This window comes from Diceros bicornis, chromosome 33 (genome assembly GCF_020826845.1).
Source record: "Diceros bicornis minor isolate mBicDic1 chromosome 33, mDicBic1.mat.cur, whole genome shotgun sequence".
Classification (NCBI taxonomy): domain Eukaryota; kingdom Metazoa; phylum Chordata; class Mammalia; order Perissodactyla; family Rhinocerotidae; genus Diceros; species Diceros bicornis.
In genome coordinates this window covers 11,975,280-11,989,713 of record NC_080772.1, presented here as the reverse complement: position 1 = coordinate 11,989,713, position 14,434 = coordinate 11,975,280, and the positions used below count along the sequence as shown (strand labels likewise).

The following is a 14,434-nucleotide window of genomic DNA, read 5'->3' as shown; positions in this document are numbered from 1 at the left end:
TTGTCATGCTGGCAAGAAAGGAAGGTATCAAAAACGACTGTACTTTGAATTAACAGGACACAAGGGCCAACTTGAAGAGTTGGGCAAAAAAATGGGACAAATTGAGCATCAAAAAAGAATAATGACTACAATGGATTGAAATGTATCAGAATTGTTAAAATCCGTGAGTTCATAATGAGATATATGTATCAATTAACCGTGAAGGATGCTAGGACACCAACTCATTTTACTGAAACTTGATAAAGGTAAAGAATCCAGCATTTTTCCTGCTTTCATTGATTGTATAATTGTACTCCAGGGTAACCAAATCATAGATAAGTAATTTGTTCTATGTTGACGAATTCTAGATAATAAACACAGAAGAAATGATGAAAATTTCAATCCCTAATGAAAACTATATGGTGGGGGAGGGGTCCAGCAAACTATAGCCATCCGGTCAAATCTGGCCTGCCTGTTGTTTTTGTAAATAAACTTTTAGTGGAACACAGCCACACGCATTTGGTTATGTATAGCGTGTGGTTGCTTTCCTGCTATAATAGCACAGTTGAATACTTGTGACAGAGACCATATGGCCCACAAAGTCGAAAATATTTACTATCTGGCTCTTTATAGAAAAGGTTTGCCAACTCCGATCTAGACAGAATCTTCAATGGCTGCTAAAACCAGCAGGTGAAAAGCTGCTGAGAAATATTGTAATGGGTGTATCAAGATTGACATCCCCTGAACCCACTGGAGTCCCCTTATACAACAGGAGTACATGTGCACTGCCTCTGACGTATTCTTGTAGGAAAATCAAACCAGAATCTGGTCAAGTCTTTTCATCTTACCGATTATATAAAGGAAATGGGATAGAGGAAAACCACAGAGGTGCGTTTAGCAAAATTCATAATGTGGGAAAATGAAAATGGTTTTAGATTAAGAGATATAAGAGACGTGTCAACTAAATGTAATACAGGCATACCTCACAGATATTGCAGGTTTGGTTCTAGACCACTGCAATAAAGTGAATATTACAGTAAAGCAAGTCACACGAATTTTTTAGTCTCCCAGTGCATATAAAAGTTACGTTTATACTATACTATAGTCTATTAAGTATGCAATAGCATTATGTCTAAACAAACAATGTGTATACATTAATTAAAAAGTACTTTATTACTAAAAAACGCTAACCATCATCTGAGCCTTCAGTGAATCATAATCTTTGCTGGTGGAGGGTCTTAAATACTGTAAATAATGCAGTATCTGTGAAGCACAATAAAGCGAAGTGCAATAAAACGAGGTATGCCTGTGTGACTTTGTTTGGGTTTTGAGTTGAACAAACCAATTGTAAAAACACATTTATGAAATAGAAAAATTTAAACACTGACTGTATACTTGATGGCATTAAGGAATTATAAATTTTTTTGTTGTGCTAATGATAGGTCATTTATTAAAAGAGTCTATCTTTACAGGTTCATGCTAAAGGATTTATGGATGAAGTATATAATGTCTAGATTTTCTCTATAATCTAGCAGGGTTCTGGGGGGTTATACACAAAACAAGAATGACCACAATGTTAGCAATTGCGGAAGCTAGGTGTTTGATACTTGGGAATTTTCAATTCTATTTGTATATGTTTAGAAATTTCCGTAAAAGTACTTTTCTTAAGTTATTATTAAGTAGTTTTGGGTGTTAGAAAAGTAAGTGCAGTTAACAGCATGGAAAAAATGATATACAATCAACAATTCAAAAAATCCTTTGAGGAAGAAGACTTGCAAAGTAAATCACAACTTTCAGCATGATTAACTTTCTCATCCATTCAGTACATATAAATTGAGCACTGAAGGTAGGAAGCTAACGTAATGTTTCCTGCCCACAAAGGAACAGGGAGTGTTACTCTGGTGATGGTGGGAGGAGGAGGGGATTCTCCGACTGTAAGACTGTATTTCTCAGTGTGATTTTTTTCTATATACTGTAAGTTTCCAGCTAATAGATTATTTAAACTATATAGAGATACAAGTATAAATCCAAGAAGTTAAATTAAAATCTCTGAATCTAACATTTGAATTGTAAATGCCAATATGAACCGCTATTTTGTATTTTATTTGATCACAGTTAATCCACAAAAAAAGATTAATCTGAACTAAAGCCCAGTCCCCTCTTCCTGCCCCGCCCAATGATTAATAAGCACATTATTATATTGGGGTGGAGTGGGGTGAATTGTCCAGGGAAGAGGCATTTGAACTAGATCTTGAAAGATGGTTGCGATTTTTCCAGACAGGGAGTAGGGGCAGGAGGATTACAGATAGAATGAATAGCATGTGCAGAACTAGAAGGTATGAATGAACAAGAGCATGGAATTAATATGACAAGTATTTGACATTGAGGTGGAGAGGTGGGCCCAGCTCAGGTTTTGTTTGGACTTTATCCTGTAGGCTAGGAAGCCATTAGCATATTTGTAAGCAGGGAAGGATACGAGATTTCTTTGGCCGAGGAAGAACTGACTTGTAGAAGGGGGCCAGAAGCAGGGGGAGCAGGTAGGTTCTTTCTAGGATGTAAGTAAAATAATTGAGAGAACGCTGGGTGGGCAGAGTAAGAAGAGTTCACGAAGACACTGAAGAATGGCTAGAGAAAAAATGCAGGTGTCATACAAGTGATTTTAAAAAACCTAAGATCCTTGAAGTTCTACTTGTAGACAAAATGTACTCTTGGGAACTAGTCTTAAGGTGACTTTTTTATAAGGTAATACTCCAGCATCTCTTAACCTGTGTTCTGATTACGTAATAAGTTATTGCCTTGGTTTGATGATTGATAAAAGTCATCCAATCAATAAAAGAATATAAAGTGTATAGATTTTTTATTAGCTCCAGGCGAGTGGTATGTATTGGCCCAAACTAGCAACTGCCTTTAAAATGCTTAGGCAAGATTTTTTCCAAATCGTGTTGAAGCCATGTAAATGTCCCAAGAAAGGAGGAAAATGGTAAAGTCTATAACTGATTTATTTGATATTATAGTCATAGGCAGATAGTCTTTAAAATTGCTTATTATTATGGAACAAAATTTTTCCTGAATTCCTACAGACCCCAAAATCACTGCTAAAAGCATTTTATGTGCCCAGGTGGAATGCCATGGCTCAGCCACTCCACTTTGCCCTCCTTATCCAGCCCAAGCCACCAAGCTAGGCATGCTAACCGTTTTCTCCCAAGCCTTTCAAGAATCACCGTCACTCTCTCTTGCCCAGGTGCTCTGACTGTAAGGCCCTCATGCCAGACCCAAGTGTCCCTCAACATGGTACCAGGGAAGAAAACCTCTGCAGGCTCCTATTTTAATGTTTATAGATCAGCTTTGTGCTCAAATAATTTTTTCTATGTCATTGAATCTAAAATTTTTAAATAAAGTAGTAGAAATCACAAAGTAGGAGATTTGTAGATTTTGCATATTAAAATGAAAATTTTCTGCATACATAAAACACTAATCAATATTAAAAATTACTCAACAAACCGTGAAAAAGTGTCACAGAAACAAAGTCAAATGATTAATATTTAAACAAAGCGGTAGAATACAAAAGAGAAATAAATGTGTACATGAGACAAACAGTCCTTGAGAGCCAATACAAGTGGTTAGCAAACATGTTGAAAAATGTAGTTAGGCATTCCAAAGGAAACAATTTGAAATATGAAAAACAAAACTTTTATTCAAAAGGGAAAAAAAGGCATTTTGTGTGCTGAATTCAAACTGTATTATTTTTCCATGACTATAAGTAAGAAAAAAAATCCCTTACCTAATCAATTTTAGATATTTAATATTGCCTTCTGAATAGTTTTTTTAGATATAGGGAATTAAAAGTCAAAAGAGGGGCCGCCCCAGTGGCACAAGCGGTTATTTAAGGGTGCGCACTCCCCTGCAGCGGCCTGGGGTTCGCAGGTTCGGATCCTGGGCGCACACCGACACACCGCTTGTCAAGCCATGCTGTGGTGGCGTCCCATATAAAGTGGAGGAAGATGGGCACGGATGTTAGCCCGGGGCCAGTCTTCCTCAACAAAAAGAGGAGGATTGGCAGATATTAGCTCAGGGCGGATCTTCCTCACAAAAAAAAAAAAGAAACAAAAGTCAAAAGAATTTACTGGAGACAGAATAGAAGCAGTGTTTCTTAAGGATCAGAAATCTGTTTCCCTTTCAGAGTAGCTGTGAGGACCAACTGAATAAAATAAATAAAATGAAATGCATGGGACAGCACTCCACAAATGAAACCACATTACAATATATGCAGAGTTCTTTCATCTCTGGGGAGATGGAGATGAGGAAAATGGTTTTGCTATGTTTTCCAGCCTTTCATACCGTTCTCTTTAATTACGTTGTTGATCTTTTATGAGTTGATGCTTTAGTCATCTACTTTCTAGTTAAAATGTATTACAATTCTTTTATGACTTTTATGTTGATTAATAATAATTCTCTGTACTTTGATCCCTAGGAAAATCAGAGGCTCCTTAAAAATATGTTCAAAATCAGTGATTTTTGAACCTGATGCAATATCCCAGCCCATCATTAAGGTAAATGCATTTTAACTGTGAACAGAGACATTCCTACGTTTTGTGTATATTTTACCTTGGCTTATTTTTATAATATTTCTTTCTCAATTTTATCCAGATTCCTTTGAGAGATTGTATAAAAATAGGGAAACATGGAGAAAATGGAGCCAATAGACACTTGGCAAAGTATGTCATTGTCACTAACTGTTTAATTTTACTTCTACCAAAAAATTATATATATTTAATGACTTTTTTCTGCATTTTAGGGCAAAATCCGGGGGGATTTCACTCATTTTCAGTCAGGTAAGAATCACATAGTAAATATTTTTTCCTAACCTGAGTGAACATTTATATGTATATAAGCACATATATATATATGTACAAATATATATATACACTATATATATTATATACTCATATATTTAAATATGTATATTAGGAATGAAATTATTTATTTGTAGAAATATCAAATGAAGACCATTGGAATAGATGCTTAAATGCTTTTAAAATCTAATCATTGAGAAATATTTTTTTTTTAAAGATATGATCCCTATTGAGATCCTTAACATTGATCAAGTGTGTGATGCCTGCAGGCCTGTGGTTTCGTCCTCAGGAGTCCTGAGTTTGAGGATTGGGAGGAAAGGACAGACATTCCTCCTGTGGCCTCCTGGCATCTGAAGGGATGCCCCTAAATGGATCTCAGTTTGACTCATGATGACGACCAAGGCAATGACTCAGGATGTGTAGTCCTGTATAATTATGTTGCTTGGGGTCATGACCTTTCATTCATTCCAAATTTATTCAGTATACGTTTCTGCACCCAGTGCTGAGCTTATACTGGCGATACAGAGGTAAATTAAAATGTAGTTTTTCTCCTGTCATATACTTAATTCGTCTATAGATTTTTTAAAAATTATAAATAGAAAAGGAGTAGAGATCATCTGCCTGTTTCCTTTGGCTCTGGACTTCGCCTTCTTCACCTTTAAAAGGAAAAGCGTAGAGGAGATCAGTGTTCCCTTGACTGTCTGCTGAGCCCTGTTCCTTGAATGTTCGAAGAAAAATCGTTCTGTGGTCAAGTAGGTGTAGGAGAAGCTGTGGGAAACAAGGATACGCAGATGTCTTTACTTCAGGACCTGACTCAAAGCCTTAACCTAGGAGAGTGCATTGAGAGTCTCAGGGAGGTGAATGGTTAGGAGCAGAGGGGGCTCCCCTTGGTTCTTGGGTCCCTGAACCCATTGTTCATGGAACACTTTTTAATATATATTGAAAATTATTTTATGAAAGCAGGGAGATATCAGATTAGGTGATTTTTTAGGTCTGCCTTCCATGAGTCAATTAATTTTAAGGAAGAAAATATTTCACAGGCTATCTTTGACTTCATATTGTTTTAACTGGCATAAATGAAAACAGTTATAGCCTTCTGTTACTTTGAGGAGGGAACACCGTTATTAGTAATTCTCATCTGCACTTGTGCTCTTATTATTTCTATAGTATCATTCTACATCATTATTCTAGAAAGTTCATCTCTTGAAAAGAAGAGGTGTTTTTTCAGCTGGAAGTATGGTTTCCATTATAAAAATATACATTTTAGTAAAGTTTTAATAACTTGGGGCTTAGAAATAAAGCCTCCAAATCCCTTCACCTGCTTTTAATAGTTTGTAGAAGAAGTCTGGTATCAAACTCAGAATTGGCTTAACACCAAGGGGTGACTAGACACAAGCTAGTCTTTCAAGTATTATTTTAAGCTTCCTGGGTTACAAAAAATGCAGCTTTTGTGTTTTTTGATTATTTACTAGGTCACAGTGTTTCAGAAATATATTATGGTTCTTTAGGGTTTAGAGAGTTTTGCTTCCAAATTTTCTTTTGCTTGTAGAACAAAGTGGTGTGTGTCTGTGTGTGTGTGCGCGCGTGCGCGTAAATAATAGTTTTAACTCATGCATTCAATAAGTATCATATTCAAGGCTTTGGAGTTATAGGGAAGAAGAAAATAACCGAAGCCCTTCTCCCCATGAACTTTACCTTTCAATGGGGGTAACAGACAATAAGCAAATATCTTCGGTAATGTCAGGTAGTGATACATGCCATGAAGAAAATGAGAACTGGACAAAAAGATAGAAAATGATAAGGAATACATGTGCTACTTTAGATAGAATGGTCAGGGATGCCTTGCTGAGAAGGTACCACTTGAAAGCTTGCCACTCAGAAGGCGTGAGGGAGGGAGCCATGCTATCATCATGAACAATGGTGTTCCCGGTGCAGAGAGTGGCAGGGGAAAGGCCCTGAGACATGCACATCCTTGGCAGGTGGAAGGTGCAGTGAGAGTGAGTGTGCTGGGATGGGAGTCAAGGGGAGCGCTGGAAGGGAGGCTGGAGCTGTGGCAGGGACCGTGTCATGGAACGCCTTGCGGGCCACAGTAAGGAGTCAGAGTAAAGTGCAAAAGAGAAAAACCACTGAAGAGCTGAAAGAGAAGGAGCGTGATCTGATTTGTGTGTATTTGTAAATCTCTCTGGAGACTAGATAGAGAATATGCTGTAAGGGGGCGAGAGCGGAAGCAAGGAGAGCACAGGGGTGTTCAGAACCCGGGTATTGGAGACCAGGATGGCAGCAATAGAAGGGTGAGAGGTGGTCAGCATTTGAATATATTCTGAAGAAAAACCTAACAGATGTGTTGATGGATTAGTGCAAGATATAAAGGAAAACAGTCAGGAATGACACCAACGAGGTGGATAGTAGTGCCCTTTATTGCTTTAAAGAAGCCTGGAGAGGAGCAGGCTCTGTTTCGAGTGTGATCTCTGAGGGCAGAAGTCCGGCAGGCATTTGGAAGCGTTCGTCTGGGTTTCAGAAGGGGATACTGAGGCTAGAAGATAAACTGGGGAGTTGGCAGCTTCCGGATACTTTTTTAAGCCCTGAGGCTGGATGAGGTTTCCCTGGGACTGAGTGTGGCCAGAGAGGTCTGAGGCCTAAGCCTGCAGCTCTCTAACTGTAGAGGCTGGGAAGGAGCAGGGTCCGCAGGAAGACAGAAGGAGCATCTGGTGAGGTCGGGGAGAACCAGGAGCAGGTGGCTGGGAAGCCGAGTGGAAAAGTGCTTCCGGAAGAGCCATCAGCTCTGTCACATGCTCTGAGCAACAGAATCAAGGAAGTCCTGAGAATTGACTTTTGGATTTGGTGACAGGGAGGTCTTGTGCATCTTTTATGGCCTTCTCAGGAGTGGTTTCAGTAACGTGGATAAAAACCTGTTGTGGGCCCAAGAGAAAGTACAGTTGGCTCTTGCAGAGAGTTTGTGACAAAAAGGAACAGAGAAATGTCAAAAGGAGGATGTGAGACCAAGGGAGGGTTTTTATCTGTGGTTTGTTTCAAATGGGAGAAAGTGCAGTTGTATAATCATAGGAGCAAAGTTTTGAATAGCTGGTGGGTAGGGGAAGTCTACATTCTCTTCCCCAGTAGAGTGACTGGTTTTGAGAGCCCAGGCACACTCTTCATCAAAACAGAAGGGAAGGCAGGCGTAAGGTGCAGGTGTGAGGTGGCTGATGGCTCTGGCAGGTAATATTGCTTGTTCGACATATTTACTACTACACGGTGTGAGGACAGGTGGCCTGGTGCATGTGAAAACACTGTGTGCCCACATCACCGCTGGAGAGGAGAAATTTCTTTGTGTTAATGAATGTATTTCATCACAGTGACTTTGTTTTACCCATTTCTTAGAAAATCAGCACTTGGATTAGCTGCCTTCACCTGTCTGCTTGGTTATATAGTACAAGTGATGACAGTCATAAAACTATATAGTACAAGTGATGACAGTCATAAAACAGCTTAGATATTTTATTTATCCAGTAATAGTTGCTATTTTGTTGGCTTGATGAATCTCCTTTTAATTTAATATTTGTTATTTTACCATCAGAACTTTAAAGCCATACCAATATTAATGCAAGTGCTTTCAGAAATAGAGATTATGTAACAATGATTTGAATTCTGGATTCATAATATTCTAATTTATAGTAACTCATTGCTATGAAAATTTTTAATTATTTTACAAATATTGCTTTATCTTTCTTAGGTATATTTCATTAAAGAACACAACATTGTTGCACCATATAAAACAGAAAGGGTGAGTAAAGCTTTTCATTTATTCCCAGCAATTTATATAGTGATTTTGAGCAATGAGATTTTGTGACTCTATTAACATCTTTAATCAAATATAATAATAATGGTTATTTAAAAGTTTATTACCTAGCAGTTATAATAAAATTACCCAGGGGAACCACAGACTTTAGTCCAAGAAATTTCAATTAACTTTTTGACTTAAAGATAAATGTGTCTAATAGAGAAAAAAAGCTTAAATTATTAGATTAGAAATTGAAATCAGAATATGCATGACTTATAAGATTATTTCCTGGATTTTACTGAGAATTTATTTTGAAAAACATTTGAGAAATATTTATAGGTTACAAAATACAGTTATTTGAGAGCTCAATAATAATTTATAAATTCTCTTAATTGGGTAGAAGCTATGAGTAGACTTGAATACAGTGTCTGGTTTTCCAGGACTTGTCAAGTGAGTGTAGACATTAGATTTAACCATTCTGTGTCTTATTTAATTCTTTATACTTCAGCTAATATATAATAAATGGATAACTCCTACCAAAAGAATTTTTACGGGACCTGGAGACAGGGCTGGTGCTCCTTATAATGACACTTCTGTGAGTTAGGAAAAGACACTCTCTCTGGGCACAGTCCCACAGCTGAATCTCGGTCCCAGTTGCAGGCCAGCCTGCAGTTTCTCGGCCGCAGCTCGTGGAACGTGCAGTGGCCTTTGAGTTCTATGTACAAGAAATGCTTGCATGCGCCAGTTAGTCAGAAACGATAAATCCTGAGATTTAATTACTCTCAGGTGGTGCTATTGGCATTTTGGGAAGGAGAGTTCCTCACTGTGTGGGCTGTCCCTTACATTACAGCCTGTTCCCACTCGCTATAGTGCAACCCCTACTACACTGTTCCCTGTTTTTGTGTAGCATCTCCACACGTTGACAGAAGCCCCGTGGGGGAGTGGGACACCCCCAAGTTGAGACTGCGCCTGGGGTGCTCTCCCTCTAAAGGCTCTCCTGATACCCACTTGAAGTACAAAGCTGCTCTTGGTCCATTGAAAAATTATGTGAAAGGAAAGGGGCGAGGTTGTCTGAAGCAAAGAAAAGTGCTTTTGTTCCAGTATGAATTAGAACACCAAAGGATTCTCAGATTTAAAAAAGAGGAGGATAGTGACATCCATGATGATAATAAGAGATGGCGGAGTGGGAAGTCCCAGGCCTTTGATCCTCTCATGGAGATACTGATTCAACAATACATGGACCTTCTTTCTCCCTTTGTGAGAAATCCAGAAACCAATTAAGAGCCCTCTGCACGGTTAGCGTGAAATCAGCCTCATTGAAACAAGTTGGAAAATTTGTAGCATCCTTTCGCCATAGTCCCTCTTCTCAGCACAGTGCCAGGTGACTGGGAGGAAACTGCAGCTCCCAACTTCTCCTGGTGAGGGAAAGACAAGACTGGACCCTATGTCCAATGTTCTGACTTTTAGGGGCGGCTGCCTGAGGAACTGGCTTCTGTCTCGCCTGTCTTGGAGCACTGATCAAACTCTAGATGCCTGGGGACCACTGAAGACAAGAAAGAGCTGGCATTGTGTTGCTACCCCTGAAGACCTGTAGTACGGCGGACAGAGGCCAATACAGCAAAGCAGACTCTCCCTTAGCGGAAAGAGAAGAGTGGAGCGTGTGACACACAAAATTAACCACCACAATATATATATGCACCCAATCTCAGGGCACCTAAATATATGAAGCAAACATTGACAGAATTGAAGGGAGAAATTGACAGCAATGCAATAGAAGTAGGAGACTTCAATGCCCCACTTTCAATATTGGATAGACCATCCAGACAGAAGATCAATTAGGAAACAGAGGACTTGAACAACACTGTAGACCAAATGGACCTATACACATACAGAACATTCAACCCACATGTACCCAAGTATACATGGAACATTCTCCATGATAGATTACATGTTAGGTCACAAAACAAGTCTTAACAAATTTAAGAAGATTGAAATCTTACCAAGTTTCTTTTCTGACCACAATGGAATAAAACTAGAAATTCATAGTAGAAGGAAAATTCAAAAAGATGTGGAAATTAAACAACACTCTTGAACAAGCGGTGGCTCAACGAAGAAATAGAAAGGGAAATTAAAAATATCTTTAGACAAACGAAAACAGAACATACTTGAACTTACAGGATGTGGCAAAAGCAGTAGTAAGAGGGAAGTTTATAGTGATAAACGCCTACACTAAAAAAAGAAAGATCTCAAATTTAAAAACCTAACTGTACACATCAAGGAAGTGGAAAAGAGCAGCAAACTGAGCCCAAAGTTAGCAGAGGGAAGGAAATAAATGTAGCAGTAAATCTGATGGACTCTGCTCTCCTAGAGCTCTCATTCAGGGTGGGGTGGGGGAGGACGCACCAGGCAGGTACACGCACAGTTCAGCAGGGGTTTTGCAAATGTTGCTCAAGTAACATGGTTTGACATGCTTCTCCTCTCCCTGTGATTTGATTTGTTCCCCTTTTTGTTAGGGCGAAATGGAATATGTCTTTGAATTGGATGTTTCAGGGAAAGTGGAAGATGTGGTAGAGACACTGCTTCAGGTAAGCCAGCCTTACTCAGGCATTCATGGGCAGAGAATTCAAAGCAAACTGAGGCAGAAACTTTAAAAAAAATTTCATATTTTTGCATCTTACCAAAATCATCATCTCTTTTAATAAATATGAAGCAGATTTACCTAAATATGTTGAATTTGAAAACTATATATTTGGAAGAAGACATAGATATATCAGAAATGGTCTTAATTGTTACTAAGTAACAGAACAATTGCGTTTTTCGTTGCTTCTAAGGAAATGTCTTCATATCATCTGAGAGAAAAAGTAAATTCATGTGTATTTATACTATTGTAGCTTCACAGAGCGTCCTGCCTTGACAAACTGGGTGACCAAACTGCTATGGTAAGAGTTTCTAAAGATCTGTGTCTTTCCTGTGCTTTAACTTGCATTGATATTTTACTTATAAATACTTATATCCATGCTTTGTGAATGGTTCTGTTTTAACAGATAACAGCTATTTTGCAGTCACGTTTGGCTAGGACATCATTTGACAAAAACAGGTGAGTTTTTAATGATTTTGTTTCTGGGTTATAACATCTGGTTCTGACATCTTCATCTGTATGCCTTGTTCATCACGTCCAAAACTGATGATGACATGGGTGTCCTAAACTGCCTCACCCCAAACCTGCTTGTTTTAGGGAATGGCCCCGGCCGCAGTGCAAGAGCAGCGTCAGGGGCTCCCTTGACTCTTCTCCGTCCTGACGTCTCTCAGTCAGAAAGGCCTGTCAGCTGATGCTCCCTGACATCTTTCTAGTGTGTCAGCTTCTGTCTTTTCACGCTGTTGGTTCTCAGTTCAGGCCGCCACCACCTTCCGCTCAGAGCACTCTAACAGCTTTTAGCTCGTCTGCCTGATTCAAGTCTTTCCTTCTCCAATCCTCTTTTCCCCCCTCTGCCTAATGTTCTTTCAAAATATATTCTTTCTAAAGAACTTATTGAATTCTATCACTTGTCTGTTTAAAACTCTTCGAGACTTCCCACTGTCTTCAGGTTGAAGTCCTAGTCTTCCGTGGCACACAAACCGCTTGTGTTCCAGCCTCGTTGACGACTTCTGGTCGCTGATTTGCTCTTCCTGAATTCCCTGCTCTGGCTCTTTGGTGATACGCGTTCCCGAGTGTGCCACGTGCTCTCTGACCTCTGAGCCCTCGTACAGGTTCCCTCTGCTTAGAAGTCCCACCCTCCAGCCTCTTTTGCACCTGGCTGACTCTTACCTATTCTTCTGGTCTCTGCTTAGCTATCAGTTGTTCTGGAAAGTCTTTCATGCCCCTTCAAGCTGTGATAGGTACCTTCCTAAGGTATGCTGCAGGGAGCAAGAGACTACATTCTTACTGGTCTAATGTTTTCTTCGTTGATTTTCTTGGCTTTTCTAAGTATTCAATATGCTTTCTGCAAATAATTTTTTTTTTTTTTATAATTTTTATTTTTTTTATTTATTTTCCCCCAAAGCCCCAGTAGGTAGTTGTACATCATAGTTTCACATCCTTCTAGTTGCTGTATGTGGGACGCGGCCTCAACATGGCCGGAGAAGCAGTGCGTCGGTGCGCGCCCGGGATCCAAACCCGGGCCACCAGCAGCGGAGCGCGCGCACTTAACCGCTAAGCCACGGGGCCGGCCCCGTCTGCAAATAATTATACTTTTATATTGACCTCTTCTCTTACTTGTTTCTTGCCTTATGTTAAGTAGATTCAGGCTATTTGTCTATAGCTCCATCTCCAATACCACTATATTAATTACCATTGCTTTATGGTGCCCCTTGATATCTGGTGGTGCAGGGCCCCGCACCTTATTTTCCTTTTTAACTCGTGTCTTCACTGTTCTTGGTCTTAATGCACATCTCTGTAAATTTAGAATCAGCCTGTCAACTTCCCTAAAAGAAAACCTGCTGGGATTTTGATTGTGATTACAGGGAATCTATAGTCTTCTCTCTATTATTTAGGTCTTCTTTAACATCTTCCTTATGATTTTCTTCATAAAGGTCTTTCCTCTCTTGTGCTAGATTTATTCCAAGTCCTGCATATATATTTTTTTGTGTGTGAGGAAGATCAGCCCTGAGCTAACATCCATGCCAATCCTCCTCTTTTTGCTGAGGAAGACTGGCCCTGAGCTAACATCTGTGCCCATCTTCCTCCACTTTATGTGGGACGCCACCACAGCATGGCCCGACAGCGGTGCGTCGGTGCGCACACAGGATCCGAATCCGGGCTGCCAGCAGCGGAGCGCGTGTACTTACCTGCTACGCCGCGGGGCCGGCCCCTCAAGTCCTTCATATTTTTGATGGTGCTGTAAATGATATCCTAAAAATTTTCATTTTCTGTTTATTGTTGATATATAGAACGCAATAGATTTTTGAGTATTCATTTTGTTTTCAGCAGTCTTGCTAAATTCTGTGATCAATTACATTAACTTTGTAGATTCTTTAATATGTACAAAATCTTATATATGAATTATTGCAGTCTCTGTTCACTAGAAATCATTTTTATTTTAGATTTTTGCATTTGTAATCGTTCCAGCTTAGGATAAAGTAGAAAATATTGGTTAAATGGATTCATTTATGGATTATTATGTGCTAGGGTTTTGCTAGAAGCTTATGTTTATAAATGAGATTAGTTTGTAATATTCTGTTTTATTTCTAACTTGTGAGATTTGTGACCCTTACACTACATTTTAAGGTGTTAAAGAACTTGCCAGTAAAGCCATCTGGCCAATAATGTGTTTTCTGTGTTTATGTTTGTTTGCTGCTTTTTCTGTTTCACTTGTCTAGTATTAAATTTCTTTCCATTTTTATACTTGCGGGATATATTAGGTAAATAGATTGCTGAGGGAAGAATAGCTTCCATTTTAGGAAGGAAAAGGAATAAGAAGAATTAGCTTCTTTTGACTTACTTAGAATGCCTAATTTTTCTAAGTAGTGATTTACACTTCAATCGTGGCTTCAGCATGACATTAATTTAAAAAGTGGTTCACTATGAAAGTTTTGATTTATCCAATCTCCAAAATGTTAGGCTGAAGAATTTGGGGAAGAAGTTTTTACAGTATAAAATGAAATATTCCAGTACTGCATACGTCTTCTAAAAGAAAGAAGGTAAACTTTTGCTAAAATAAGCTTTCATCATATTTCTGAGGAAATACTTTTTTATTGAAGAAATAAAGGATCACTATATTTATTTTCCCCTACTGTTCATTCTGGAAATTTTCAAATCCTCACAAGTTGAAAGAAGAATATAATGAAC

At 38.9% G+C, this 14,434-nt stretch overlaps 1 protein-coding gene across 2 annotated transcripts in view; it reads left to right on the top strand.

The window, feature by feature from the left end:
• NSMAF (neutral sphingomyelinase activation associated factor) overlaps positions 1–14,434 on the top strand; it is a 60,056-nt gene that overhangs the window by 18,288 nt on the left and 27,334 nt on the right. For both annotated transcript variants that reach the window (XM_058528749.1, XM_058528750.1), the window contains exons 3-9: positions 4,451–4,529; positions 4,627–4,694; positions 4,775–4,811; positions 8,563–8,613; positions 11,124–11,195; positions 11,502–11,549; positions 11,655–11,707. In XM_058528749.1, the coding sequence (XP_058384732.1) occupies positions 4,451–4,529; positions 4,627–4,694; positions 4,775–4,811; positions 8,563–8,613; positions 11,124–11,195; positions 11,502–11,549; positions 11,655–11,707 (408 nt within the window). The remainder of the gene's footprint in view (positions 1–4,450; positions 4,530–4,626; positions 4,695–4,774; positions 4,812–8,562; positions 8,614–11,123; positions 11,196–11,501; positions 11,550–11,654; positions 11,708–14,434) is intronic.